Raw genomic sequence first — 27,065 nt, forward strand, 5'->3', positions numbered from 1 at the left:
TGGGAAAAGAGAGCCTCATTTCATTGTGGTAGATAAGAGACAGAAAGAAAAACAAGAGAATGAAAATCTCGAACATACCTCTTACTGACTAGAAATCTCCAGGACCTTGAAAATACTGATAAAATACCTGCTTGTATGAATCTTTGGCTGCCTGATGCCTCTGGAAAATCTGGTTTCAACACAATTGCATAGGTTTAGCACCTGCATCCCATTTTTAAAAGGATTTTCTTCCACGTGTGGAACAGGATTTTGCAGTGAGCCCTAGGGCTCTGCATCCCATCGCGTTTTCAGTCCAGCGTAGGAGGGCCGAGGGTCCAGCAGAGGCTGTGCTTGCCTACTCATACCATCTTGCAGTGAGGATTGCTAAGCTGGCCCTCCAAAGCCACAGGCTGCTTTTAGACATGTCACATCTTTTTTTTTTTTTTTTTTTTAAATACAGTTTGCACTCCTGTTTTTCCTTGGTGCTTTTCCTCTCATTACTGCATCTCATAAACAATTTCCCTGCCTTCTGCTGCATAATCCTTGTTATTCAACCCACTGGTGCCAGGTTTTTTTCTAAGGAGTTCACCCCTTGTTTAGACCCACTCAAAAAGGGTGAGGTTTCTGAGGATATTTTTTGCCATTTTCCATTTTTTTTTTATGTTGAGCCTCGCAGTGTGAATTGAGGCTTATCATTACTCACGTGGCTGCACTCAGCTGACCTGTAACCTACCCACATGGGAACCTGCTGAGATCTTTGCAAGAAACACTTGTTCCAATGAGCACAAAACCTTTTTCTAGTTCAATTTGGGGCTCCCCTTGTGGGTTTCACCAAGAAATGTGTTTCCAGTTGAAAAGATCCCCTTAGTTGCTGAACGAAAGGGGGCAAGCAGGTCTCCCTTTTCCGTGTGGCTTTAGGAGACCATGCAGAAACAGATACAAAAAAAGACCTTTGCATCTCCAGGGGAGCCGTGCAATGTATAATGCTAATTAAAGAGCACAGTCTATTCCCTTGTTTGGAGGCTTGTTTGGAGGAGGATGATCCAAATCTGCCTTAACTTGATGAGGGACTTCAAAGGGGAGAGGAGCTGTAGAAGCTGGCATGTGGTACCAGGAAGAAGCGCCAGGTATGTAGGAAGGACGAGCCCCTCCTAGGTAGTACTTGCAGTGGGGTAGCAGGATGAAGGGCCCGCTTCAATCTGATCTTCCTACAAGTGAAACCAAGTGTGGTTTTTCTTTCATTTCTTCACGTGTGCCTTTTATAAACTTGTGCAACCCTGTTGCCTGATTTGGGTGTTGTGAGTAAATACTGCTATTTGCATGTTACCTTAAGCTGGCTTGAGCTGAGAGCGATTTCAAAGTAACTGGATAAGGATGGGGTGCTCTCCGTGAAGGGGTGTGGCGAAGCCATAGATCTTCATGAGCTTCAGCTCCCTGGCACCTTTTCCAAATATCTGTAGAGTAGCAGAGCAGGATGCCCTTCGTGCCCCCCATCCCTCTCCCCCAGCGCCATTGAGACAGCTGGAGTGCAGCTACTTCCATTAAGGGGGGAAGACGTGTCTCTGGTGGGGTTCAGAAAGGCTTTGTGGCAAGTCCTGGGCTGGGAGGGTGGTGCTGCCTCGAGGCAAAGGCTTGGGGTCCTTGGAGGGAGGTCCTTGTTGCTGCAGGTGCTCCACTGGTAGTGATGCAGTTTGGCTGCTGGATGTTCGTTTGTTAAGGGACTAAGTCCTCCTCAGCATTTTAACCAGCAATTTGGGATCACTCTCTTCATCCTTCCAGGAAAAGTCTGCAAATCCTTCCCGTGTTAGTGACTCACTTTGCCAGGCCACTGGCTACTTTCTTAGTCCTCACATACTGCCTCCTGGACTCCTGTTTTTCCAGGAAGAAGAGGACCACAACTCCCTTTTTACCCAGTCTTTGTAACTCAGAGGATCCTACAAGAAAAGGCAGGACCTCTAAGGGTCATCTACTCTCTTCTCTGTTCCCAAAAGGATCAGTGGCCTCTCACAGGCATGTTGTGGGGTTGTTGACACACAGAGAACCCCAATTTCTTACTATCCTGGTCTTTCTGAGGTGCCCAAGACAGTAGGGGAAGCAGCAGACTCCTACCCCATACCACGCTTGGAGCACAATGTTTTGCCATAATGTATTTAATTTGATGGCTCTTTGTGTAGGACGGGAGCATGTGTAAGCACGTCTGTAGTTGTGTGTGTTTGGCGGTGGGGGAAATGCACTCTCGTATTTTCATTGGAGACTGAGTGGGCATTTTCCGTTACACTTTCAGAAATTGCCTCAATTGAAAAGCAGACTCACCCCGTGCTGTTTCTGTCTGTACTTTCCTGACTGCTTGTGTGGACACCACTATTGGTCCACACAAGAAATTTATCACGTGCCACCGACATCATTGCTGAGGTGTGCAGTGAAATCGCTGCATCTTGGGTGATGTCACTGGGTTGTTCCCCATGGTGAAAATCTGGTCAGGCAAAAGGGGAGAGGAATCCAATCAGATTATTTTTATGGTTACAGTCTTGTCTGAACAAGAAAACAAATGTTTTCTTGCTGTCTTAATGGTTAATTTGGCTTCGGTGATACAAATATTTACAAGTTTATAATAAACAGCTGAAACTTCAGCCTACATAGTCACATTATTTAAAGATGAAAGTAAGGGGGATAAAAAAGTTAATACTTGAAGATTAAATTACTACAATGACTTTGAATAGGATTCTGCTCATGTTTATATCCAGTGCCGGCAACCCCAGGGAGAGCTCCTGACTCATACTGGGGGTGATTGAGAGCAGGATCTGGGCCACTTTATGCAATACGAGTACACTGATGTATCCTTTACATTAACCCTCCTTATAGGTTTGTTCATGATTATGTTTTCCATCATCTCTATGGATTTCTTTGGCTTGGAAGCAGTGGAGTCTGGATACCTGATGTCATATTTTGGTGTCCTTCAAATGGTAAGTGAAGTGGAAGTGCCTCTCTTAGACAAATTAGCCACACTGCTATCTAATTTTCTACCTTTTTGACACATTCCCTTCCAAATCCAGGTGCAATATTGACAGGCAAATCCTAGCTCTGCCATACAGTATTTGGCTTCAAAAATAGAGGGTTTTCCAAATTTATTCTGTTCCTTGAAATGGGAAGAAATTGGAGGAAAGAGTGTCTTGAAAGCTTTCTTTCCCTTGTCTCTTTTTGTGGATCTTTAAGCTGTGGAGCTAAAATTTCCTCAGACTGATATGTCCTGTTTTTTGTAAAAAAACTTACATTGAACCTGAACCGCTTTGGCTGGGGTTTTTCCTGGTGCAGGTTAGCAGATTTACATTTACGTAGTAGCACCCTGTACATTTATGCAAGTACATGATCTTACCGGTGTTTTCACAGATCCCTTCAGTGTAGAGGAAGAACTTGTTTCTGCTGTGTGGAAACAAGCACAGCAAGCTTGTACTTTCAAAAAAAAAAAAAAAGGAAAGAAGAAAAAAAAAAAGGTGGGCAATGGAACATGGTTACATGGTTAAGAGACTACCAAAATGGGTAAAAGGGAAAAGTCAGCTGAATTAGGCAGTAGCAGGGCTGAAAAAATACGGTGTTCGTTATAGCAGAGTGCTCCTTCTGGAGGAAGAGGCTAATAATTTTGCAGAAAGAGCAGCAGATGATTATAAGCAAGCCTCGAGGTAGGAATGCAAGTTAAGCAATACCCTGAAGGAGGGTGGTCTTGTTATTAAATCCGCCTTCATTTCCTGGGCATTGCCACAGAGTTCTTGTGGGATCTGGAGGAGCTTCTCATCTGGGAAATGACAGCTTTAGTTCCTTCCCTTGTGATTTGGATGTGGCATGGTGTTGTCAGTCACCTGGGCTCTGCTCTGATCTCACCGAATCTGGGCATCTTGGTAGAGCAGCTGATGAACATGGCTGTACATCAGCAAGTGGATTCTGCAGAGTAAACTGGCTGGAGCTGAGGAGATGGTGCCTTGGCCATGTCAGGTCTGTGGGGATGACTTTGGACTAGCTGTCTCTTGGTCCTGTGAGCTCAACATCTCCAACAAGCTGGATGCACTCTCCCTTTCAGTCTTATTGTACAGAAGACCAGTTTTCTGGTCTGCAGCATGAAAGCTGCAGCTGCTTTCCAAAGCAAGCTTCTGACCCAAACTCCACTGCTTACAGAGGCTTTCCCTACATTAGTTTTTGTATGCTACCTCCTAGACCAGGATCTGCAGGAATCACTCAAGTTTTAGAAGGGCCAATCTTCTTCCCCATTTGAATGTAAAGGGACTCCCCACAATTGTGCTTTTAACTTAGATATGTGAGTTAAATCCCTGCTACATGTGTCTACACTGAAATAAAATTTGGGATTGCAGCACGGCCGCGGTGTGCTTGTTTTGAGTTGGGTAATGTGGGCGGCAATAGTGTTTTTACAGGAGTGGCTTAGTGTTGCTAGATACTGGGCTTGGATGCTGCTGTTAGGTCCAAGATATCTGTCTTCAGGACACTGCTGTTGTGTCTGGAATATCTATCTGTCTTCACTGCTATTGTTTCCCAGGTTAGTTTGGTTGAAACTACTGTAGATAAAGTTACCTCCACTGCTGTGCTGGTGCACCCCACATAGAGACACAGCCCTGGAAGATACAGGAATTACAGCATCCACTCTGCTTCCTAATGGATAATCAGATGTCAGTGCTAACCAGGGACCTGACCCTTCCCATAGTCATAGAGTTTCATCCCACAGAGGCCAGTCATGCCTATTGCCACAGTCTAGATCTAACCCAGCAGTGGCCTGTAGGTTCAGGTGCAGTATCTACTTTGCTGGAGAGTCTTTGCCTTGGGACATTTGACACAGAAACTGACTTTTATCAGGCTTCCCCACTTCACTGACTAAATTACAGCTTTATTCATAAGGAATATAATGTAATTTTCAATGAATTTCATCAACCAAATCCTCAGCTTTGATTTCTCATTCCTTAGTTTGCCTTTCTGTTAAACATACTGAGGATTTTTCCATCCTCTTGGACTTGCTCTGAGCCCTCCTGTTAGAGAAAACATGTCCCCACATTTGCATCTCTCCCTGGACTTGAAAATGGATAGGACTTTCACAGATAGAAGGGGATGTCACAGAAATGAAGGGGAAAATAAGTATCCATCCATGTCCTGTTTATTTTAAATCTCCCTGCAGGCACTGAACACAGTGCCTGGGCAGCTGCACAGCACAGTCAGCTGATACAACCAGCACTGTGTCCCAGGGTCTCGCCTGCTCCCAGCACATACTACATGTACCAAGTGGCTTCAGAGATGCACAGGGAACAGCACAGCAAGTCTTCTCTGAGACCTTTATTCAGCTTTTCCCTGAAAGTCATACACTGACAAAAGCACTGTCTGGTCTGCCAAATCCTGGCAATTTTTATAGTATTATTTCTTTGTGTTATTGTAGTTTCTGGTTTTTAAATCAAATATTCTCAAAACAAACATATTCTTCTTGCACAGAATGTGATGTTGCAGCTCCCTTTCCCAGCCTGATCAGCAATCCCAGGATGACTCAAATAGCGATGGTGTCTGCCTGCTTTCCTCTCCCACCCCAAGGATATTATGCTCCAATTGCTTAATCTAGTTTTTCAGCTTCTCAGCCTCATTTAACCTGCTGTGGTAAGAAGTGGCCAATGCACTGTAAGCATCTGTCTCTCCTTGTTCCTCCCATGAAAGCCAGCGGCAGAGTACGTAGAGAGGAGATTTGGAGTGGCTTTGGGACAGTCCACCTAATTTTAAGTGGGCAACTCAAGTTCTTCATCATCAGTATGTCAAACAGCCCTTTGCTTGGGGAGATCAGCACAGAAACATGAACCCTGCAGGAGGTGAGGTGTTTGCTCCTTTGCAGGTGGAGGATGGTAGTTAGCCCCACTGCTCATTCAGGCATCACCTGAGGGATCCCATCCGGAGCTCCTCAGCCTCACCTCATCATGCTTGGTCCCATCTTGTTGCTTTATGTCCATGCAGGACCCCAAAATCTAGGGGAAGGGGAGTGTCCCATGCCCAGCCTGAGAGGATCCCTGCAGGCTTAGAAGGCAGATTTGGGACTGGTTTGAAGCCCGGGAGCCTTGTGTGTTTTGGCTAACCACTCTCCAGAGCAACTCTCTTGGTGCCTCCCTCTCTGAGCATCAGCTCTGTCCACATGGGAACGGATCATGGCACTTGCTGGCAGCTCAAGCTGGCACTGGTGATGGGTTTTGTCCCCACCACACCATACATGTAACACCAATGACTACTGCTCATGGCATGGGCTGTTCTCAGCACCCTTTTTCCTTCACCAAATTGGCTGCCCACAGCACAGTCACCCTTCACCCTGGCACTATGGTTCATCTCCTTGCTGCAACTTGTCCCCCTGCATGGGGGGACATAGGTTGCCTTGCTGCTGCTCCCAACCTGTCTTGCAGAGACTTGAGTTGCCCAAAATAATACATCTGCTGATACACGTTATAAACATTCCCATCAAATTCCATAGGGACTGTCCAGAGGGAATGGGGGCTTCCTGGCTCTCTGGATGAAACCAGTGCCAATTTACTTTTTGTGGTTAGGCAAAGAGCATCATCTAATAACAGAGGATATGGGAAACTATGGGGCAGGCTTAGGCACAGTGAGGGTAGAAAGGCTGGGAACAGGGGATAACTTCTGGGTCAGGACAGAGCCAGACAAGGTCAGAGAAGGACGTGGGAAAGCGGCGTCACAGCATTGAGACGAAGAACTGTCTGATGAGGAAACAAAGTTGTTGCTTAGAAAATGGAATGTGACTGAGGCTGGAGTGGACTGATGGGGAAATCAAAATAGCAAGTGAGGGTAATAATTCAAGCCATCTGGGTCTCTGCAGTGATGCTCAAAGCACCCTGATAGCGTGAGGCCGTCTGATGAACTGGGACTGTGCCAGCATAAGTTGCAGAGTAGAAGTTGTGTGGGAGATAATGAAATGAGGAGGGGAAGGCTGACAGCAGGAGAGGTACCTCTGTGCCAGGCAGCTTGCATTGCAGAGATTCCCATGCTCATGATGTATTTGAAGTATCTTTTTCTGATCACTTGTAGGTCTTCAGGCAAGCTGTATGAGAGCCTGTCAGGGACACAATCCCTCTGTCCTCTAGGGCTGGACTTACAGAGTCCTCTCGTCTCAGAAGCCATGCAAGTGAAATTTCCCTCATAGTGAATTCCTGGGAGTGTGAAATGCTGTTCAATCTCCCTCCAGATAATAATTAATTTCATAATGGTTTAAAATAATTTAATTTTGCATAATGGGCAGAAATGGACCTAGGCACCAGGTTGTGGGTTTTTTTGGAGTTGCAAGCACAACAGCATGGAGAACTTCTAGGTGTAGTATGTGACTTGGAAAGTACTGCTGGAGGATTAGGCAAGTGAAATACCTTGAGTACCTGGCTGATATCTGAAGTCACATCTGATGCTTAGATTTCAAACCACTGGAGAGGGTGGGGGAAGATTTCCTTTAAGAACTTTTTCTCAAAAAAAAACCAAAGCAAAATGCACCAAACAAAACTCTGGGTGGGACAAAGGGGTAGATATTTATACCCCTGAGGATCAAGAAATCATAAGACATCTGTTCTATTTACTGCATTTAAATCTGTATTGTTAGACAAACCCCACCTCTAGCCATGCAGCTTCTGGAGGGACAAGTTGGTACGGAGTGATCCTGAAAAGATGAGAGAGATTCCTGGAGGAGAGATTTACATTGCATATCATCTTATCACCAGTCTGTCCCTCTCACTTTTTTTTTCCCTGCACAGCAAAAGAGATGATTAAAGAGCCAGGGATTTAATTACAGCCAGGTATGCCTAGGGGGAAAACCCACTTGCTGAAAGGACCTTGCAAAAACAAACAGAAAGTTCTCCAGTTTCCTTGCTTTGAAGGATTTATATCTGTGGAGGGGGGCGGGCTGGAGGGGGAAAGAAAGCAATTAGGCTTTCACAAAACACACCAACCTCTTCCCCCTGTTTGGCAAAGTGCTGCCTTCAGCAGTTTGGTCCTCACCGTCAGCCCTCCTTCCAGTCCCATCACCCTCCTGCTCCTCTACAAGACCTGAACTACTTCTCAAATGATTTCTGGCATCACCGTGTCAGTAAAACAACTCCCTTTTGCCCCGCCCAAGGCTTTGTACCACCTTAACCCTGTGCAGAAAAGCCTCGTGATTTGCTTGACCCCTGTGGTGTGCCCCAGCTGGTGCCCACCCGCGTCCCACCCCAACCAGCGCTGCGCTCGCCCTGGGAACTGCCAGCCAGGCACAATTTCAAAGGGGAGAGATACAGGTCCAGGGCGTGGGAGGCTGCTTCTGATGTGAATCATGCTATCTGCACTAGGGATGGGGCCCTGCATCTTCTCTACTAGGCTGTACCAGCTTATCTGGCCTGCTGCACCTGCCTTTCCGACCTTCTCATATCTGTTCATTTCCAGGCTGTTGGGTGAAAGGGAACTTCTTTTGTTGCTGAGCTCTGTCAAGCTTTCAATTGGTGCTGATGGAAGAATCTTTAGAAAAAGTCCCATGTCTCTGAGCACGGAGGACCAGCTGAGCATCTGCATAACTCCTCTAACCTCCACTGGTGAGGTCAGCTACTTGCCGGTTCCAGTCCTCAGCTGGGGCTCCATGCAGCAAGGCTACTGCTTCAAAAGCCTTCCAAAAACTAGCACCTTAAACCTTCAAAGAGTAACAGTCTCTTCCATCCTGAAAGGGATTGCTGAAATTTGTTAGAGGTTAACAGTAAAATGGGTAAATGGCTCTTTTGAGCAAGTGGGAGCTGCTGCCTTCCCAGAAACCAAATACAGTGATAGAAGCAGAGAGTATTTTTCGATGTGATTCGCTGAATTAGTCTAACAAAATCCCCAGTTTGATGAAACCAGCATAATGCTAAGGAAAGATTTGGCTGGTCTTATGCATTTATTGGGAGACTTATTTGCCTTTAAAGAAGGAGAGGGGGGAGGAAAAAAAAGATGAGTTGGTTTTTCCTGTGACATGTGTACACAGCCACAGGCAGTGCCTGTTATTTCACTTGCAAACAATTTCCTCTCTCTTTTGTTTATTGATGACAGAAGGCATTCCAGCCAGGTACACTGGCTCTTCCCCGACTTCAAAGGAGGTCAGGTTACAAAGGCAAGCACCATCCAGGCAAAATGAAATACAGGAGGGGAAGGCCCATCTCAGTTGATCTTAGGGGAGTTTATGTGCAAGGGAAAAGCCCAGAACACACCAGCGGCAATGAAAATAAGGATAAATCCCATTGCTGCTTTGTCAACCACCAGAGCTTATCCATGGGAGCAGTTATGGCTAAGTCACCTGGGATGTCCCTGCTACCTCCTGGTAATGGCAACACATGTCCAAAATCTTACATGGGAGAGTGCACATGAACCACCTTTCACTTTCACCTTCCCAGATGTGCCTGTGCAGGCAGCTGCTGCTCATGCCAATCCAAGGGCTCTGCGGACAGGGAATATTGCAGGCTGGAAGTAATGGGTTTTCAGGTCTAAATTCAGACTGGAAAGTGAGGTCAGAGCTCCTTGTGATTGGAAATATTATCCAGCACTTAAATCAAGGCTCTGTGTCCAAAATCAAGATCGCGGGCCTTGCCTGCTTGGGCTAATGGATGGATCAGCAGCAACTGTGCTGGGGAGGGAGGCAGGCAGCCCAGATAACCCATGGGGGAGGCTGCAGTCTGTGTAACCCAGGGATTACTGCACAGCCCCAAAGGGAAAGCAGGTGACTCGGGCTCATGCTTGCCCCTGGAAATAGTCCCATTGCCAAGTTGGTTGATTCAGCAGTGATGTTTTACCTTGTGCTTATATTGCCACAGCCCAAGTGATGGGAAAGCCCATGTGGAATTCCAGCATTGGCACAAGGACCACCCCTCTGCTCTGCTACTCTGGGGACAGCACAGGGCCCGCATATTGCCAGGTCCTCCTGCTCAGTGCCTGGCTTTGCTGCAGCAGTGCTTGTTGCCTGTGCTTAGGTGCTCATATGTAGTGATGGAGACATTTTTGGGTACACCACTCCCAAGGCCATCAGACCAGGCTGCTCTAGGAAGTTGCTGATGATATATCCCAATGACTCAGGGAAGGGCAGGGATGAGGCTGTGCCTGTACGGTGTATCCCAGTTAAATATGCCATTCAAGCCTGGGCAAATTTGGAAACATTTCCTTTCCTCCAGTGGTTGAGTTGAGCCAAACTGGGGTTCGGGTGATGCCACTGCTGAGTCAATCCATGCCCTGCAACGAGGCTCAGCCCCCATCCCATGTGACTCAGCAGAGCCCCAGCTGGGGCGAGCCTGTAGGAGGGACTGGAAAGTTGCAAAAAGCTAATGACGATTTTTGGAGCACTCAGCTTAATGAAGCGTCACTCAGTGACTTCTCCACCTACCCCCCGAGTAGGAGCTGCTGGGGCCGGTATCAGCCTCCTCTCGTGTCCACAGCAGGGCTTTCAGTCAGGATGACTCAGGTCACCCCATGCATTGTCCAAGCATTGCGCCACAGCAGCTCAGCCACTGTCCCAGAGGCTGCTTGGCAAGTGACACGACCCAGGAAACACACACGGGACCTGTGCCACTGTCACATGGCATCTGGGCACACGTGAGCCAAGCTCTCAAGCCCTGGTCAAAGGCAGGGACAAGGACAAAAAGGAGGCAGGAAGAACATTTCCTAGGAGCCAAAACGCCGGATTGTTGTGATGTGCCCTTGTGTCACAAATCCTTTGTGCTCTGAAGCAAAGTGAAGGGTTAAATTTTGATGGTTTTCCACGAAGTTGTAGCTTGTTGGAAATATATTCATTTGTAGCTATTGTTCTTTATGTCAACTTTATTTTTACTACTATTCACTTTTTAGTTTGTTTTTTTGTTTGTTTGTTTTAGTAATTAAATTGATTTTTCTGGACTGCTTGTTATAAATTGACATTTCCTTTCTTTCTCATAACTTACTTCCTCATTTAATTTGCACTCATTTCCTTCCAGCTGAATTTGGGTTTCAGCCTTAGGACTACTACAGCAAGGTTGAGCGTGGCATAGAGTCATTCCTGGTCCAAGCAGACCACTGAAGCTTTCTGCAGGATGGACTGCCATGGAAAAAAATCCATCCCACCAAACAGAGCATTTTGAACTAGAGCTCTTCTTTCAAGTTGGTGGGGTTTTCATTTGGATCATACAAACCCTTTCAAGGCAGGGAAAACTCAGTAGATTCCTATCTGTCCCTCCCCTGACTTTCAGTCAGTCAAGGTTTATTTTCACTGTGATCTCTTCCAGCCTCTGTCCTCTCCTGTCCGCTTGGGCCAGCATCACCTGAAGTATGAGAGATGCTGAACAGAGAAATAAAAGAGGGAATTTGCTCTGCAAAGTGCTGGAAAAGTCAAATAATTCCTGGGATTTAAATTTTTTGCTCCTCCTTCCCTCCCCCTCTCCCCCAGTTTTTATTTAAAATCTGTAAAACCAGTTCCCCACCCCTTACATCTGCATGTACTGCTGGGACTGCGTATTAGCATCTCCGCCGTACTTGTTTCATGCCTAAAAATTATGAATCACCCAATTTGTATATTTATAGTTTAAAATAATGTCAAGAGAAGGTACAGGCATTTTCCTCCTCTGCATACAAAGGTAGAGTTTTTCTTTGGAAGGATTTGCCAAGAATGAAGACCTTAGTATTAACTGTATTTCACAAAAAATCACAACTTAGAAAAAATAATTTGTATCTGCAAGAGTTTTTAGAAAGTTTTGGTCACTGCTGGTGACGAGGCAGTGATGGTAAAATAAGGCACACACCCTGAGTAAAGACTTCCAACTGATGGGATAGCTCTCTCCCTAGGATGCAAAATGCTTGAAATAACGGATCATGTCTTCCCACTGCTTACTGTGGCAATGAGGTCCTTTTTTTTCAAAACAAACCCTGATGGAATAACCCATTTGCTGCCTTTCATTTGTTTGCAGCACTGCAGCAGCTCTCGTTTGTTTAAATGATTATACATCAGGGTTAATGGTGCTCCTGTGTTTCTTTCCCAGGTTGTCCAGGGTTTGGTTGTTGGAAAACTCGCTAACCACTGCACAGAGATGACACTGCTCAGACTCAGCGTCTTCGTCTTTGCGGGCGTGGGCCTAGGCATGGTAAGGCAGGTGTGGGATCATCCACAGTGCCCTTCATAATGCAGCGACACAAGGTCCGTGAGACCTGCCTGTGAGCTCTGCCCCTTGAAATGCCACCACTGGCTTTGTTGGGTGGTCCTCAGGGCAGGGGAAACCATCTCTCCTGGGCCTCTGCGCAAACAGAGCCGCGCTCAACGTAAGCATTGCGCCAAACCATGATAAAGAGCTGCGTGAGTAATAGTTACGGGGATTTAAAAAAATATTAATCTCTCACAGAAACTCACTAAGTCCCTCCTGAGTCACCGGATTTGCACAGAAATCCTGCCCTGGTCTTGTCAGCAACTGCTTTTCCTGAACTACCCAGAAAGTAAATGAAGATTATGAGGGGGGAAAATAAATCACTGCAGTTGTACGCTGCTGTGAGACAGTGGAGGTTGTGCAGTCTTCTTCTGGGCCTTTATTTTTACCTGATCTCCCAAGGTGAGATGATTTGGGGAAGGGCGTAGCAAGGCAATACTGTTGGATTTGGGGAAGGACGTAGCAAGGCAATACTGTTGTTCCTCCATTTTGAGATAAGTGATATTACCTGTTGCTGGTTGTGTCTACTTGGGCGACGGTTGATGTCAATCTCAAAGGGTAATTGGAAAACTGATTTCATGTAGGCAGCTCTGCTGGCAGCTGTGTTTGCTCAGATAAGCCACATTCAGGGAACTGATAGCTCTACCCAGGCCACAGGGATGGAGGAAGGGTGTGCACGGTCCCCTCTGTGTCCCATGCAAGGACAGTTGAGCTGCATCAGCCTTCAGGATTTGGCCTCAGGCCTTGCTGCTGGGGCGCTGAGGCTCCCACTGGTGCAGGTAGGATGAGTGCCATTCCCACAGCCATACCACAGCCACGAGGAGGTCAGGGCCAAGTCCTGGAGGGGATTGAGGTTTGTGGTTCCCAGCTACACAGATGAGATGAAGCACCTACACATCTTAGCTAATCTGAGGCTGAATCATGTGTCTGGAGATGAGGCTGGAAAGGGAGTATGGATGCAGATGGAGGGTTGGCTCTGCAGATGGAGTGTGGTCCCCCTCTCTGGGATTTTGGGGCTCACGGAGATTCTGTTAGGTGTAGAATGCTTGGAAAGGGTCCCTTCTGATTGGTGTCATTCTGTTTTGGCTGGTATTGACGTGCCCCTTTAATATGGGACATCTGCACAGCACTTGGTCCTCCTAAGCATGGCCTGGGAAGGACTTTGAAGGTCGTACTATTGTTTTTTTGGTCACAGCTGGGAGCAATTAGGTGGGACCAAGGTGGACCTGGCCCATTTGGAGATCTTAGCACACTCAGCCGGGTGCAGGGCAGAGTGCTGCTGAGATTGGATCCATGTGTTGAAACCCCTCCCATGGGACTGAGGCAGATGAGCAATATGGAGTAAATGGCTTTTGTGCACTGAGGTCTCACTGACCTCCAGGGAAGGCTGGAGTCAGGTGGAGGTTGGAGAGGAAGCCTCAGTGGCAGTGGAGGGGCACACAGAGGGACATGGATGTCCCATTGTGGGGAGGCTAACATTGGCTGCACAAGGAGGGGAACTGGGAGCCGGGAAGGGAAATCATCTTAGAGCTGGCAATTATGCCAAGCCCGGAGGGCTGTGGACATCCTGACAACACAGTCCTGGGGACAAGGGTCAGCAATGACTTCCCATGAGAACTATTCATAGGCAAATGCAGCTGTGATCCTCTTTGCCCAGGACGCCTTATTAAAAAGATCTCTGTCTGAGCGGCTGCCAAGAAAACATCCGTTTCTGGGGTGGCTTTCTGTCTGGGTGGGGATCAGTGCCGGCACAGCAACAAGTACAAATGTGGAAGTTAATGGGTGAAGCTTTTAATCCTGCACAGCTGCTGGTGGAGGAGCATCCCACCTGCTGTGCCCTTGCTGCATGTGGCCTCCAAATGCAGCAGTTCCCCTCCCTGAAGGATGGAAGTGAGGAAAAAGACTAGCTGTTAATAAAAGATACTCTGGAACCCATCTTTATATCACTGGGAGGTGAGCTGAAGTGTTTTTGGAAGGCTAGCACAAGCAGCAGCAGACAGACAGCACTGCAGCTGGGAAGAGGCTGTAGGATGTTCCCAGCACTAGGCAGCTGGAAAAGGAAAAGGGTGGGCTGGGAGCTGGGCAATAACACCTGGAAAAGGACAGGAGGGGAGAACTAGTGTCTGATCTGCAGATGCGAGCCAGGAGAGCGTGGGCAGGGGTGTAGGAGGGCTTGGCGGTTGCGACGGGGAAGTTTTTCTCTTTGTCTGAAGGCATGGCTGTGCCTCATCCTGCCTCGCTGCCTGCATTTCCCAGGCATTTGCTTTCTGAGTCTGTCTGCTGAAACTCCTGGTTCTGCCTCCCTCACCAGAAAAATGTCTTCATATCTGCTCAGGTAAAAAAGTCTGCTACCTACCCAGCAGCTGAGGAGTAGCAAAGACAGGGCTCTGCCTGGATCAGTTCTTCCTGAGCCCCAGGGAAGTAAGGAGCCATTTCCCCTGGTTTTACAGGAGACACAGATGTGGCTCTGCTCTTTTCTGCACACTTACTCCAGCTCATGAGAAAATTTGTACAAAGCAGGAGGGATTAAAGCTGATTTTTCCTATGAGCTGCACAATGTTGTCCCGCAATGACACTTGCCCTAGCAAGGAATTACTCTCCTTCCTTCTATTTATGTACCAAATACTTGTTCCTCTGTCTTTGTTCTCTGGTTCCTTAATCAGAAGTGCCTAGATCTTAACCAAAATGTAGGCAAAAAGCTCCTTCAAGGAGAAAAACCTGGCTGTGTGTGACTGTAGAGAGGAACTAGGAATAAACCTCAACATTTCCAAGTCATTAGTGAGCAGTGTCTCTGGGCTTCTCCATCTTCTGTAGCCAAAAGGCAAGAACAAGATCTTGGGGCAGAGAACTCCAGAGAATGAAACTTCTGGCTAGACTAGTGACAGAAATGTTTTCCAGCCACAATAACACACCTTGAGACATGAGTGAGGGTAGGAGACTTGCAATAAAGGGGGAATTTCCTTTCCATGCCCCAGAGAAATCCATTCATTTGACCAGCAGGGCATGTGAATGAGCCGAGAGCCGCTCTAGCCCCACGGCTTAGGGAGCCTCACTGCTTTTGTTTCAGTATTAAAGAGCTGGAGGGATGTCTCCGCTAAGAATATGTGCAATAACAAAATCATTACTCTCCTTAATTATGCTCGCTAATGTGCATTTATGGCCAGAAGACCTATTCCAGATTACTGAATTCGGTGAATTTATTAGCGAGGAGGCAGCAGAACAGGATTAGAAATCCCAAAGGTACGGTGTTATATAATGCACCGTGCTCATTTATTTTGACAAGCTCAGTTTAGTTTTAATTATTTATGATAATGAACCAAAAAGCCTTCTCTAGGCTGTTTTGTATAAGTAATGGAAGCTTCCTGAAGTACACCACATACATCTGCTGTTCAACATTTCCTCGGGAGTTGGACAGAAGACAGAAGACAGGGGGAAGGGTGCAGGGACGTCACTAATTCCCAGACGCTAAAAATACCCACAGCAGTGCCGGAGAAACGTGCTGCCAGATTGTAGGGTATCACTTGCTACTTGCTCCGCATGCTTGGAATAATTCTCTGAATACAAATGGCAGACTGTGAAAGACCTTGCAACAGCCAAAGCTGCACCATCCTGTATCATTTGTGGCTCCCACACTTCACCTAAGTCATGGGTTTGACTCGTGATTTTTTTTTCTAGGTTGTTTGTTGCCACGGAGTCACCGTCTGTACTCTCTAATGATCGTGGTCTGTTCTGTTCTGTCCCTTAGGCCCTGATGAGGACTATGTGGCACTACTGCATCATTGCAGTGCCACTGGTGTTTGCCTTCAGCATGCTGGCCACCATCACCGACAGCATCCTTACCAAGGCTGTCCCCTCCTCTGACACGGGTAAGACTCGTCAAAAAAGATCAGACTGGTATTTTGTCAGTTTTGAGTCCATCAGGTGCTTCCCAGCTCACACCACCGCTATCAAGCACTGCAGTACACTCATGGTGAATGCCCAATTCCCCAGCAGATCTCTGGGCAGTTGCATACAACGGGTGTCAGCAGAGCACATGAACAGAGACTGGTTGGGCTATAGAGGATGAACCTGAACAACACCTGAACAACAATCCCATGACCCAGTGCTCCCGGTCCTGTGCCACCTGCTGACATCCACAGTGGTGGGTGCAGAAAGAGAAGGCTTTCCCAAACTTTCCTTTCCATGGAAGGCCAAGGTATGGTTAAAAACCAAAACCAAACCAAACCAAAAAAAAAACAACAAAAGCTGCTCTTCCACAGTGACAGTGACCGAGAGGGCTGTTTGTTAACACCTTTTAACTGCTGAGCATCTCAGCAGGGTATTCTGGATCGCCCTTTGCAAACATGCTTTGCCTGATGCCGTAATTGCTGCCTTTCTCTCTGTTTTGGCCTTGTTTCAGTCAAAGAGTTATTGTATTTCTCTGTGCGAGGCAGCTGAAGTGCAGTGGTAGACACATAAGTCTTTATACCTGGGGTTTTATTTCTGTCGACGAAGGAAATATACCAACATTTTTTGTCATGGGAGCCTTGCTGGGTTTGTGCTGGGATGGAGCTGGTTTAACCTGGTTTGACACCTTTTGCTCAAGCTCTTCCAGGATTTGGTCCCAGAGCAGGTACTCAAGAGTGTCTTTGCTTTAGCTGAGCCTTCCTGGACCAGTCTGCACCCTTCATCTTCCCTAGCAGCCATCTGAGCAGACACCTCTGCACAGAGCCTACTGAGAATGAGAGTTATAGTTTGCACAGCCCATTAGTGAAGTTTATAAAGCACTTTTGAGATGCTTCTGAATGAAGAGCTTTTCTGAAAACCACTTCAGTAGTTTATTTGTAGAGTTGACCCACCGCATCTCCCACAAATGTTGGGAGCCTGTGATTTCCAAGTGTGATATTTCTACCCGGGAGGACCACTTATCCTCAGTCCTCACCTCTCTGGGAACTATCTCAGGCCCTCCACTCAGCCCAGAAGAAAATTTGCTGTTTCATGAGTTAGAGTAATGTTCATGCGAGGGAGAGCCGGGGGGAAGGGCACCAAGCAGCTTTGGGACATACAACCAAGCTGGAATTCATCCAGGCTCTTCTCAAAGGGGTTTTGTGAGGAAAACCAGAGCATTGCTTGGCTTTTAAAGCCCTGAGGCAAGCTTTGGTCAGAGAGGAAAATGGATTTAGCTGCCTCACCCCGCTCCCTGCTTGCGTATGTTTTTAAGCCGGCCTGTGCCTCAGTGGGATGGATGATCTCCATTTGGCAGGGCAGGATTGCAGGGCAGGATGAAGGCAGCCCGTGGAGCTGTGCACATGGTCAGGAGGGGGTTGCAGATCATCAGGGCAGCCATGAGCCATTGGGGGCTTTCTCCTGCCCATCCATCCTGGGCTGATGTCATGCCAAGTGCTACTACAAACTGCAGAGTTACAGCTGGCTCAGAACTCGGCATGCCGAGGAGGGACATTCTGGCTCGGAGGATTGTGGTGCTGGGCCAAAACCTTATCTCTGACACTCCTCCCTCACCTTTCAAACCATGCTTTTTCTTTGCAACATTTCCAAAGGAAGAGGCATCTAATGGTTTTGTACTTGTTTTGGATGTACCCATGCAGGGGCCGGGGCGAAGGCAGGAATGCCTGACGCAGCAGAGCCGGCAAGCTGCCTCTCCACAGCAGCTGCAGCAGTGATGGCGTGGGTGTCTCGCGGAGAAATGCGACTGTTAAAATGCCTGCCATCCATCCCTGGCCGTGGGTGGCACTCCACAACTGCTGCTCCACCCATACAGCCTCCCAGAGGCTTCTCCTTCCTATGCCAGCCCCAGACCAGCTCTGCAAAGAGAGCTTTTTGGTGGTGCATTAGAAACCTTCACTGTGAGCATAGAAATCTGTTCTTATGAAAAGCTTTGCTGTTACTGTGTCAAAAATCTGAGCACTAACTTGCAATGACTTTTAGTTAATGCAAGGAAATCACACATTGAGAATTTGCCATTGAAAATATCGCTTTTGAACCTTGCTGCTGTGTTTTCCTGATGTTTTTGTTAGCTTTGGGCCTATAGAGCCCAAAGGGGGTTTTTCTTTGGGCCAGGAAAAAGTTTTCTGAGGAGCTGAAATTTTGGCTGAGCTCAGGTGCCCATCTCAGCAAAGGGCTGGAATGGATGAGGCGTTGCAGGAGTGTAGCCTGTCTGCCCTTGTTAGACGCTGAGTCACCCATCCTTGCATTTTAAATACATGTCTTGGAAAGGGAACAGTGGGAGGTAGGATGGCACCATCCTTTGCACCCATCCTGCTTTCAGGACCGATCCAAGGTTTCTTCCTACCAAGACTGATGAGTTTGGCACTTGTTCTTTGCTTATGGCTGGGGCTTTGCACTGAAGCAAAGGTAGCAGAAATTATTTCATTAGTTTCCCTTTGATATTCTTTTTCCTTCTCTTCATCTTCAAAGGCAGGAAGAGAAAATTCAGCCACACATGCACGTGCTGTTCAGCTGAACGCGTGAGCTGGTGGGAGGGCAGCCCCGAGCCCAGGGAAACTTACATTTTCACACAAGCCCTCCTTGTCAACCATAGTCCTTTCCCAAGAATGAAGGTCTTGTTTCTGCACAGATCCCCCCCTACTCTTGGGGGAGGGAGGCAGGAAGCCCAGCAGAGCCTCCCTGGTTAACGGGCCACTGTATTGTGATTTTACTTGCACGTCACAACCTTAGGAGGAGAATTTGCAGCCAGGCAGGGCTTGGTGCACTAAACCCCCCAGCTTCGCTCTGGCTGCGCTGGTTCAAAGGCAGCTGCTGGCAATGATGACCTAATCATTAAATCAGGCCCAACCATCGCCCCATGGGCGTGTGGCTGATCTGGGCCAGCACCATCATCTGAGCGCGGCAACAGGATGTGAGCTGGAAAGGAGTCGCCCATCTTGGAGAGCCGCCAGCACCCAACCCTGAAACCTGTGGAGGAGGAGGAGGGCTGGGGTGGGAGGGGAGGATGAGTTCCTGGCTGGGACAGGTCATGCCAGGTATAGGCAAAGGGGGAAAAAAGCTGGAGAGGGAGAAAAAAGGGCAAGGAAGGTGCAGAAAGTAGAATAGCCATGATGAAGAAGGTGAGCACGTGTGTCGGCAGAGCTGCGCAAAGCAATGCAGGAATTTTTCTGCTGACATGGTGACTTGTCCCAGTTAAAGGTCTGGCCTTAAATGAGATCCATCACATGTGCAGCTTTGCAACAAAGCTAGGGACATGCTGCAGAACTGAGATTTACAATGTCCCAAAGCCTGAGGATGTCTGACACGAGGGATCTAATTTAAACCCATTAAACAGAAATTATCTTTCTCAGCAACATGTTGGAGAAGTGCAGAGGGAGAGCCCGGCCTTTTAAGAGGATGGATTTTTTGCTCCAGAAAAAAAAAAAAAGGAAAGGGAAAAAAGTGCCTCCTCAATCATAAGAGCCAGTTTGGCAATTGTACTTAGTAATTAGTTTAATTCAAATACCTGGAGGGGAAAAAATAATTGCAAAACCTGCCCAGAGAGTTCAGTGGCTGTGGGATGGTTCCCATTGGCAAAGGGTCAAGGCAAGGTCCCACCCATCGCCTTTGTGTTCCCATGCGCGGGAGGAGCGCTCAGCAGCACTTCCCGGGAGATTTCCCTCTCCACATGGCTACGCCCTCGGCTTGGGCTCACTGCACAAGTATTTTAAGCATGCTGATAAAAGCCCAGCAGTTGCTGGCCAGCATTACAAGAACACCTGGCTGCCTGTTCTCTCTGGGAGCTGGGGATCATTTCCCCGTGACTGCCACTGTTAAATATCTCACTTGGCTCCACATCTTCTGGTATATGGGACAGCATCCTCCTCATCCTTCCCAGATGCTGATAGCCTGGTGTGGGGACAACACCTCAATGAATGTTAATGGAAAATTGATGCCAGCAGCCCAAATAGTCATACTGATAGTAAAAAAATCATTGCAAAAATCATTACAGAACTGGGCACAAATTTCTTATATATGCTGCCCGCTTGCCATTCCTCTTGGTGTTTGGGGCTAATGATTTTCTGGCTGGCCTTGTATTTTCTGCTCCCCTGAACATGACAACTGTCCCGCACAAAGACCACAGGACAAAAGAGCATACCGGCTGTGTTGGGGGCCAGCTTTGTGTTCTGGGTCATGTCCTGGCTGTTCGTCTGTACATGAAAAAAAAACCCTGCCTTTACCAAACTGGAGGTGCTTCCCCATCCTCTGGGTTCCTGTAAATGATGCAAATGTGAGGGCTGCTGGAGGGGGAACCGGCCCAGCCGGGAAAAGGGCTCACATACCCATCCAAATGGAAATATCTGTTCTTTTTGCAAAGGGAGGTGGGGGAGTATCTCAAGGGTGTTCAGTCTTTATCTGTGGTTTTATTTATTTATTCTTAAAGACCTAGTTAGGCCTAACCCTCTCGCTCCTGCTAAGCCCTCAAGAGCTGTTTCTCTGTTCCACACTAGAGAATAAATGGCAGTAGTAGCTTGAGTGGAACAAGGCCCACTCAGGTACTTATGAGATTGGAAGAATCTGTGTGATTTGCTTGGAAGTCTCAAACACGAGCCTAGAAACTAGCTGTCCATCCCTAATCCCATGTAGTAGCTACCAGCTCTGCCGGGTGCGATGTTCAGCAGCATCTTCTGAGGCCAAAGGCATCCTTGGACCCTGGTGATGGCAGTGGTGAGCACCCACTTGCCTTTTGGGCAGTGCTACGATCACACAGACCGCCCAGTAAAGAGCTGAGCTGGCTCGTGGTGGAAACTAGTCCCCATGCCTCCAGGAGTCCTTAACATTAGCAAACCCTAATTGGACCGCTATAAATTAATGCAAGAAATTATTTGAAGTGATTTGCCACTACTGCAGGGGAAAACCATTAGGGATGCAGGGGATCCCGCATGCTCCGCTCTGCTATTCCATCCCAAGACTTGCTCTCACCCTGTGTGTCTCTGCCATCTCTCCTAGGTGCCATGCTCGGAATTTGTGCCTCAGTGCATCCTTTGACACGGACGGTGGGCCCAACCATTGGTGGAGTTTTATATAAACAGTTTGGAGTCTCCTCCTTCGGCTATTTACAGCTAGTGGTCAATATAGGTTTGTTTGTCTACCTCTTAAAGAGTAAAATCTCACTGAGAGAGATGAAAAGCCAATAACTCATGTGCACGAAAGTAACTGCCTTACTTTTCCATAGAAATAAAGATGGGTTTGAGTTTTATTTTTGATTCTGTAAACCTAGAATAAAGCAATTTGAACAATCCTTGCATTTTGTCAACATTTGCATCTAGAGTAAGGAGCAGATCAGTTTGCAAAGGCATTGGAATCGTGGTGGAGCAACTGAGGCCCATGGGACCCCAGGAGCTATCAGGTTCCCCCCAGCCCCCCGCAGTCGTGGCTGTCATTGTAGGCGATATCCCCAGATCCTCACCTGTTGTCAGGCAGCATTCCTGCTTGAATTCACTGAAACTGAGGGGATTAGGAGCCAGTGCTGGCCTTTTATTTCACCCTCGCAAAATAGTACCAAGGAAAATGGTGGGGAGTAAAATTCAGGTATTATTTTTGTGCATTAAATGTACCTCCCAGCATTCTCGTGCTAGAGGGGAACAAGGCCAAAGGTTTACTACATTCACAGCTCAGTCATCTGCAACCCTGACTCTGCATGAGCCTGGTGGGTGGTAGCAGAGCCAGCAAGGAGGATGAAAAGCCCCTAAGTACCACACTGCCGTGCCAGAGCCTCCCAGAAACTGGGCCAACCCTCCTTCCAGGTTTTTTTCCCCCGTACGGAGTCTCTCTTGCTCTTACTATGGGCCTGTGTAATTACATATTTTGCAACTTCCTCTAGTACAAAGTCTCCTGCAAGAATTGCACTGATATTGGGAAGGGGAAAATACCTGCTTGAAATTACCAAATTTGGAGCAAGTGCTTTGCCTGCTAAGATCACAGTCCTGACTGCCAGAGTTGAATCGTGTGCTGCACGAGGAAGCTCACGTTAGTGACAATTGAGCCCCACAAAATAAAACTTCAGTACTTTTATCCAAAAAAATACCTTCTTTTTTCTCCATGCTTCTTGGTGCGGGTGCTATAGGAAAAGAGCCTGCCTCCATTCTTCAGAGTTCTCCTGGAGACATTTAAGTTTATCTAGAAACTGCAGAGGTGAGGAGAGGTGAGCAAGTTCAGCTTGCTTTGCTGCAAAGCTGAGGAATTCCACAGAGCATTGACGGTCTTGTTCCGAAATCAAGAATCCCGTTTCCTGCCTTAGCACAGCACTAAGCTACGAGGGCTGGGGGAAGGACACGGGGTGTTTGCAAAGAGCAGCGCTTTACTGTTGCAGGGAGCTCTTGCACCTTCTGTAATCTCCATTACTTGATTGTATGGGAAAGCGCTTCAAAAGGAGCACTTATCCAAGCTGTGGTAGGCTTTTCTACCTCCACCACTGACCAGAATTAAACCTGAACACCCTCTCTCTCACTGGTCAGGAGACGAGGTCAAACACGAACAGCTTATCTGGGCTTCTTCCACCTCCCACTGCCCAGTCTAGGGCACCAAAAAGCTGAGCTTTACCCACTCTTTTTAAGCCAGTTCACCACTGCTGTATCCACAAACATGCCTCAACAAAAGTTACTGCAGCCCAGAGTACAGTAATAAAAAGTGAACATTTCAAGTAATTTATTTGGAATGGACACATTAATGCAAAAGCAATATTAAGACCAGTAACTGCTGAAAGACATTCAACAAAATAAATACAAATATAGATACTACAAATAATTTAAACTGTGTTTAACACCACCAGTCAGTGTGGAATCTTCCTTGCGCCTCATAAATAGGAGATAATAGTTCACAAAGCTGTGCCACTCAAAACACGTGGACGCTTTGCTAGAAGTCCTGTAACGAAAGTCTTTGGTTTTTCTTTAATGCATCTCAGGCAAAGCTCAGGGCTCTTTGCTCAGCAGCTGCAACGGGCTTGGAGAAAACCAAGCTGATTCCAGCTCTCTTCTTTGCTTTCCTTCATTGGTACCCTGTCCCATTTCAGTCCAAGACACTCGATCTGGTTTATCATTCAGTGGTATGCTCTAAAGGCAACAAGAGAAAATGGGTTAGTTAAATGAACGGGGCAGCACGGCACAGGAAAAAATGAGGGGCTTTCAAGGGAGACTAAGCACTGAGCATTTATTTTCACAGATATCATATTTTTAGCAAGTTCTGTGAGGAAAGCACTGCCAAGGGCCATTTCTTATTCCCCTCCACCACCTCCAAGCCGTACCCTCAATAAGTCCAGCTCCCACCAGAAATTCTCAGCGGGTGCATCGGAAAAGTGGAACCCCCCCCCCCCCGCGATGCACCGGGAAAGGGGGAGCGCGGCCCCAAAGCGCTACGCTGCCGCGGCCGGGCAGCACGGCCGGTTTCGGGGTGCGGCCGGGCACCCCCGCGGGCCGGCGGCGGGGCCGGCGGTCCCTTCGGCCAAAAAGGGATCGAGCGGTGCGTGGGGAGTCCCACGCCCGTCCGATCTCCCGAAGCAGGCGCATGGGAATAAAATATTAAAAAAAAAAAAAAAAAGAAAAGAAATTAAAACCCCATGAACCGCGGGAGGAGCGCGGAGGGGGCCGGGCGGGCTCACCTGGGGCCGGGCCGGCCGGGCGGGCGGTGGCAGCTCAGGGCGCCCGGGCCAGCCGCCGCTCCTGGGTGCCCGCCGCCTGCTCCATCTCCTGGCGGCTCTTGAAGTCCTGGATGGCCCGCTTGTTCTGGAAGTCGATGAGGGCCATGGTGATGGAGGCGTTCCAGCAGCTCTGGTCCGGGCACCGAAAGTCAATCTCCTTGCGGTCCTTGGTGACGATGGTGAAGTAGATGTACTTGCCCGTGCGCTCCACGCAGTCCACCTTGAGGATGGAGCCGAAGCCCAGCTCCTTGCCCTTGGCCCGTTTGTGCCCGTCGGGGAAGAGACTGAGGCTGTCCTTGGTCAGCACCACCAGCTTCTTTTTCCACAGCTGGAAAAGGCTGTCGCTTCGCTTCTCCAGCTCGCCCTCGCGGATCACCTCGGCTTGCATCTTCATCCTCGTTCCCCGGCGGTGGCTCGGCTGCGGCTGCGGCTCCGGCTCCGGCTCCAGTTGTTACCCCGACTCCTGCTCGGGCGGTGATGACCGAGCCCCGCCGCGATGGGAACAATTTATTGCAATGAATCAGCGCCGGGCGCCTTCCGGTGCCTCCCCCGGGGAGCCCGGCCCGCCGCCCCCTCGCCGCCCCGCCTCCCGCCCGCCCCCCCGGGCTGCGCTCCCCGCCCGTCGGAGCGGAGCTGCGGGGAGCGGGGGGCTGCGGGGAGCAAAGGGAGGGTACTGGTGGCTGCCCCGGGTGGGCTGGGTGTGGGGAGGGGGTTGCCTCCCCGAGGGGCCCCATCTCTGCTGCTGCTGTGGGCAGGGGCGGAGCGGACCCCAATTCTGCCTGCCGCGCCCCCTTGTCCCCCGTTTCTTCTGCCCAGCAGGGGTAGCCTCCCCCCCCGGTGAGGATGAGCCACTGTGACCTGAGGCCCCCCCATCTTGCCCCTCTAAGCGCTCCCTGTTGCTTCTCAGACCCACACTTGGGTACATGATGCTCCCAAAACTGTGCTCCTGTGGTCCTTGAGTTGGACAACTTCACCACATTGGGTCTGCCCTGGCACGATCTCCACTTGGGGCAGAGGGGTCCAAGCAGGGCCTGTGATGGGCCACTGCCATCTCCCATGGATATCTCATTTGAGTCCAGCCCTGGTCACCCCAAGATGTTCAGCCAGGACTGGGCCAAGCCCACTGGCTTTATTTGAGGCCCCACATCCAGCCAGCTCTGCGCCATCACCATCAGCCCTTCCTTCATCCTTTCCTCAGGGCAACCCACCTCTCCAGTTTTGCATTAACACTGCTCCCCCCATCTTTATTCCCTGCAATTACTCGATTTATCTCATTTTCTTCCCCCCAACCCACTCCCTTTTTCCAGGAAGGCACCACAGTTGTAGTCTGGCCAGTGCCCTATAAAGCCTCTGGCAGCTGGAGGTAGTATTTAAGAGGCACGTGTAAGCCTGCAGTTCCTTCCTCTTGGACACCATTCATTGTATTACTCTTTTACGATAGTTGACACAAGGCTGATGCAGCTTCCTAGCCACTGCCTTGATGCTGCAGCCAAGGGCAGGGCTTCGCTTAATGAACTTATTCACACTGTTTCTAAACCAGTATTTGCTCAGCTATGTACTTTATGCAGCATCGCCCTCTGGACTTTGAGCCCTGTTCTCCTCTAACATCTTCCTTGAAGGACCGACACCTCTACAGGTGCAAGCCAAACCCCAGAGGTGAGCTTACAAAGTGAGACCTGGCCTCTTTGAAGAGTTTGGCAGCATTCCCGGGGACTTCAGCAGGGTCAGAAGCCCATTCCCGGGAACCAATCAAAGATAGAGCCAAACCCATTTCCGCTGCAAATCACTCATCTGCTGGAGTACACGGCCATGCTTTGATAATTCACTGCAGTGTGCACATCTGTGGGGAGGGTCAGAGCAAAGATGGGGGCTGTGCAATGCTCTCAGGGTTGATGAATGAGCCAGGAATGGTTTGGCTGAGCTTCTCAGGGAGGGATGGGCTGGAGACCGCTGTAGGAAGACCATGCTGGCCATCACTGCTTGTGGGGTGGGGAAGTGGCTGCAGACCGTACATGTAGCTGTGGCCTGGCATGTGAAGAGCTGCAGGCTTTTCCCTGACACTATATCTCACTTTTCATAATGATTTATTTCGCTTCACTAAGGCAAACAGCCCAAATTGACTTACAATTAGGCTGCACATCTACATTTTCAGGATAAATGCTGGTCTGCTCTGTAAAACAAATTCTTGACCAAAATGTCCCATAAGAATAAGGGTGCTTGAATCAACAAGGAGCAGAGCTGGATTTAAGCAGAAATCATTAGGGTATTTTTAATTTGACCCCAAAATGAAACAGGGAATGGTCTTTGTGCACAGGAAATGAGACACCACTTCAAAAAGAGCAAAAAAACAAGACAGCAAGTCAGGAGCACAAGCAACATCTGGTGGAAGACTTCCAGTGTGGAAAGGCTGCAGGACTTGGCATGTTTGTGCACACCTTGCTTCAAAAGTTTTGGTAAAAAAACCTGAATTCACTTTTAAATGAAGCTTGTACCTGTGGATGCAGGGTCAGCAGCCCGCTTTGGTCTCTGTCTTTCTGCTTTTGCTTTCATCTGAGTGATTTTTCTTGTACATTTATCCATCATTTTAAAATATTGAAAGCCTCCCCCAGCTGTCACCTCAGTAAACTTGTCTTAACACTGACCAAATTAGAAAACTGCTAGAAAAAAAAAATTATTAGGAAAAAAACATGAAAAAATTCTTGCAGCGTTGAAAAAGGGAGGTTCTTGCAGAACAGGGACCCTAGTTTTGAACGTATGTCCATTGTATGAAGGCTCCACTTTTTTACTTAACATGGGCCTGTTAAGTGGATAACAATATAAAAAGAAAGTCCACTGCATTAAAATACCATCATTTTAGGTCTCTGATATTCTGACCATGCAAAAATTCTGTAAAATGATTTTTAAAATCTATTTACCTGAGACAGAAAGCAAAGGTGACTCTGATTGAACCCAAAGTGGGCAGCAAAACTAAAGCTTGAGCAATTCTCCTACAGAAACATGCCTCAGGAAAGAATGGAGAACTTCAAGGAGCTCAGAGCAGTCTGACCTGAGAAACGTGGCAATCACTTACAAGTAAGTAGCACTAATCCTAGTGCATGCTGTGGTACCTGGTCACTGCTGACACAAGTATACAGCATTAGCTTAGCTAATAAGAAAAAAAATGTATACTGCCTTATTTTTTAAAAACAAGTGCTATAACTTAGGTGAAGAGTTGACAGCAGAGTTCTAATTTCTTCTTCAGTGCACCTGGGGAGAGGGGTAAGAGACGTGATATGGCCCTGCACCATACC

General features: G+C 48.2%; 2 protein-coding genes across 3 annotated transcripts in view; one reads left to right on the forward strand and one right to left on the reverse strand.

Annotated features, from left to right (window-relative positions):
- The window catches only part of SLC22A18 (solute carrier family 22 member 18), a 71,831-nt gene extending 50,452 nt beyond the window's left edge, over positions 1–21,379 (forward strand). Inside the window, exons 8-11 of one of the 2 annotated variants that reach the window (XM_027737272.2) lie at positions 2,842–2,942; positions 11,997–12,098; positions 15,901–16,021; positions 21,090–21,379. In XM_027737272.2, the coding sequence (XP_027593073.1) occupies positions 2,842–2,942; positions 11,997–12,098; positions 15,901–16,021; positions 21,090–21,277 (512 nt within the window). In that variant the 3' untranslated portion in view covers positions 21,278–21,379. The remainder of the gene's footprint in view (positions 1–2,841; positions 2,943–11,996; positions 12,099–15,900; positions 16,022–21,089) is intronic. The other variant, XM_027737273.2, reaches the window with a different exon arrangement.
- A 1,376-nt stretch (positions 21,380–22,755) lies between these two features.
- On the reverse strand, positions 22,756–24,330 carry PHLDA2 (pleckstrin homology like domain family A member 2). Its single transcript, XM_027737245.2, has 2 exons — positions 23,737–24,330; positions 22,756–23,191 (listed from the first exon to the last, which is right to left on the reverse strand). Exon 1 carries the CDS (start codon positions 24,167–24,169, stop codon positions 23,771–23,773), a length of 399 nt encoding a protein of 132 aa, XP_027593046.1. The 5' UTR covers positions 24,170–24,330; the 3' UTR covers positions 22,756–23,191; positions 23,737–23,770.
- Between the last annotated feature and the right edge of the window lie 2,735 nt (positions 24,331–27,065).

This window comes from Pipra filicauda, unplaced genomic scaffold (genome assembly GCF_003945595.2).
Source record: "Pipra filicauda isolate LSUMZ 115617 unplaced genomic scaffold, ASM394559v2 scaffold26_size5592650_pilon, whole genome shotgun sequence".
NCBI classification, from domain to species: domain Eukaryota; kingdom Metazoa; phylum Chordata; class Aves; order Passeriformes; family Pipridae; genus Pipra; species Pipra filicauda.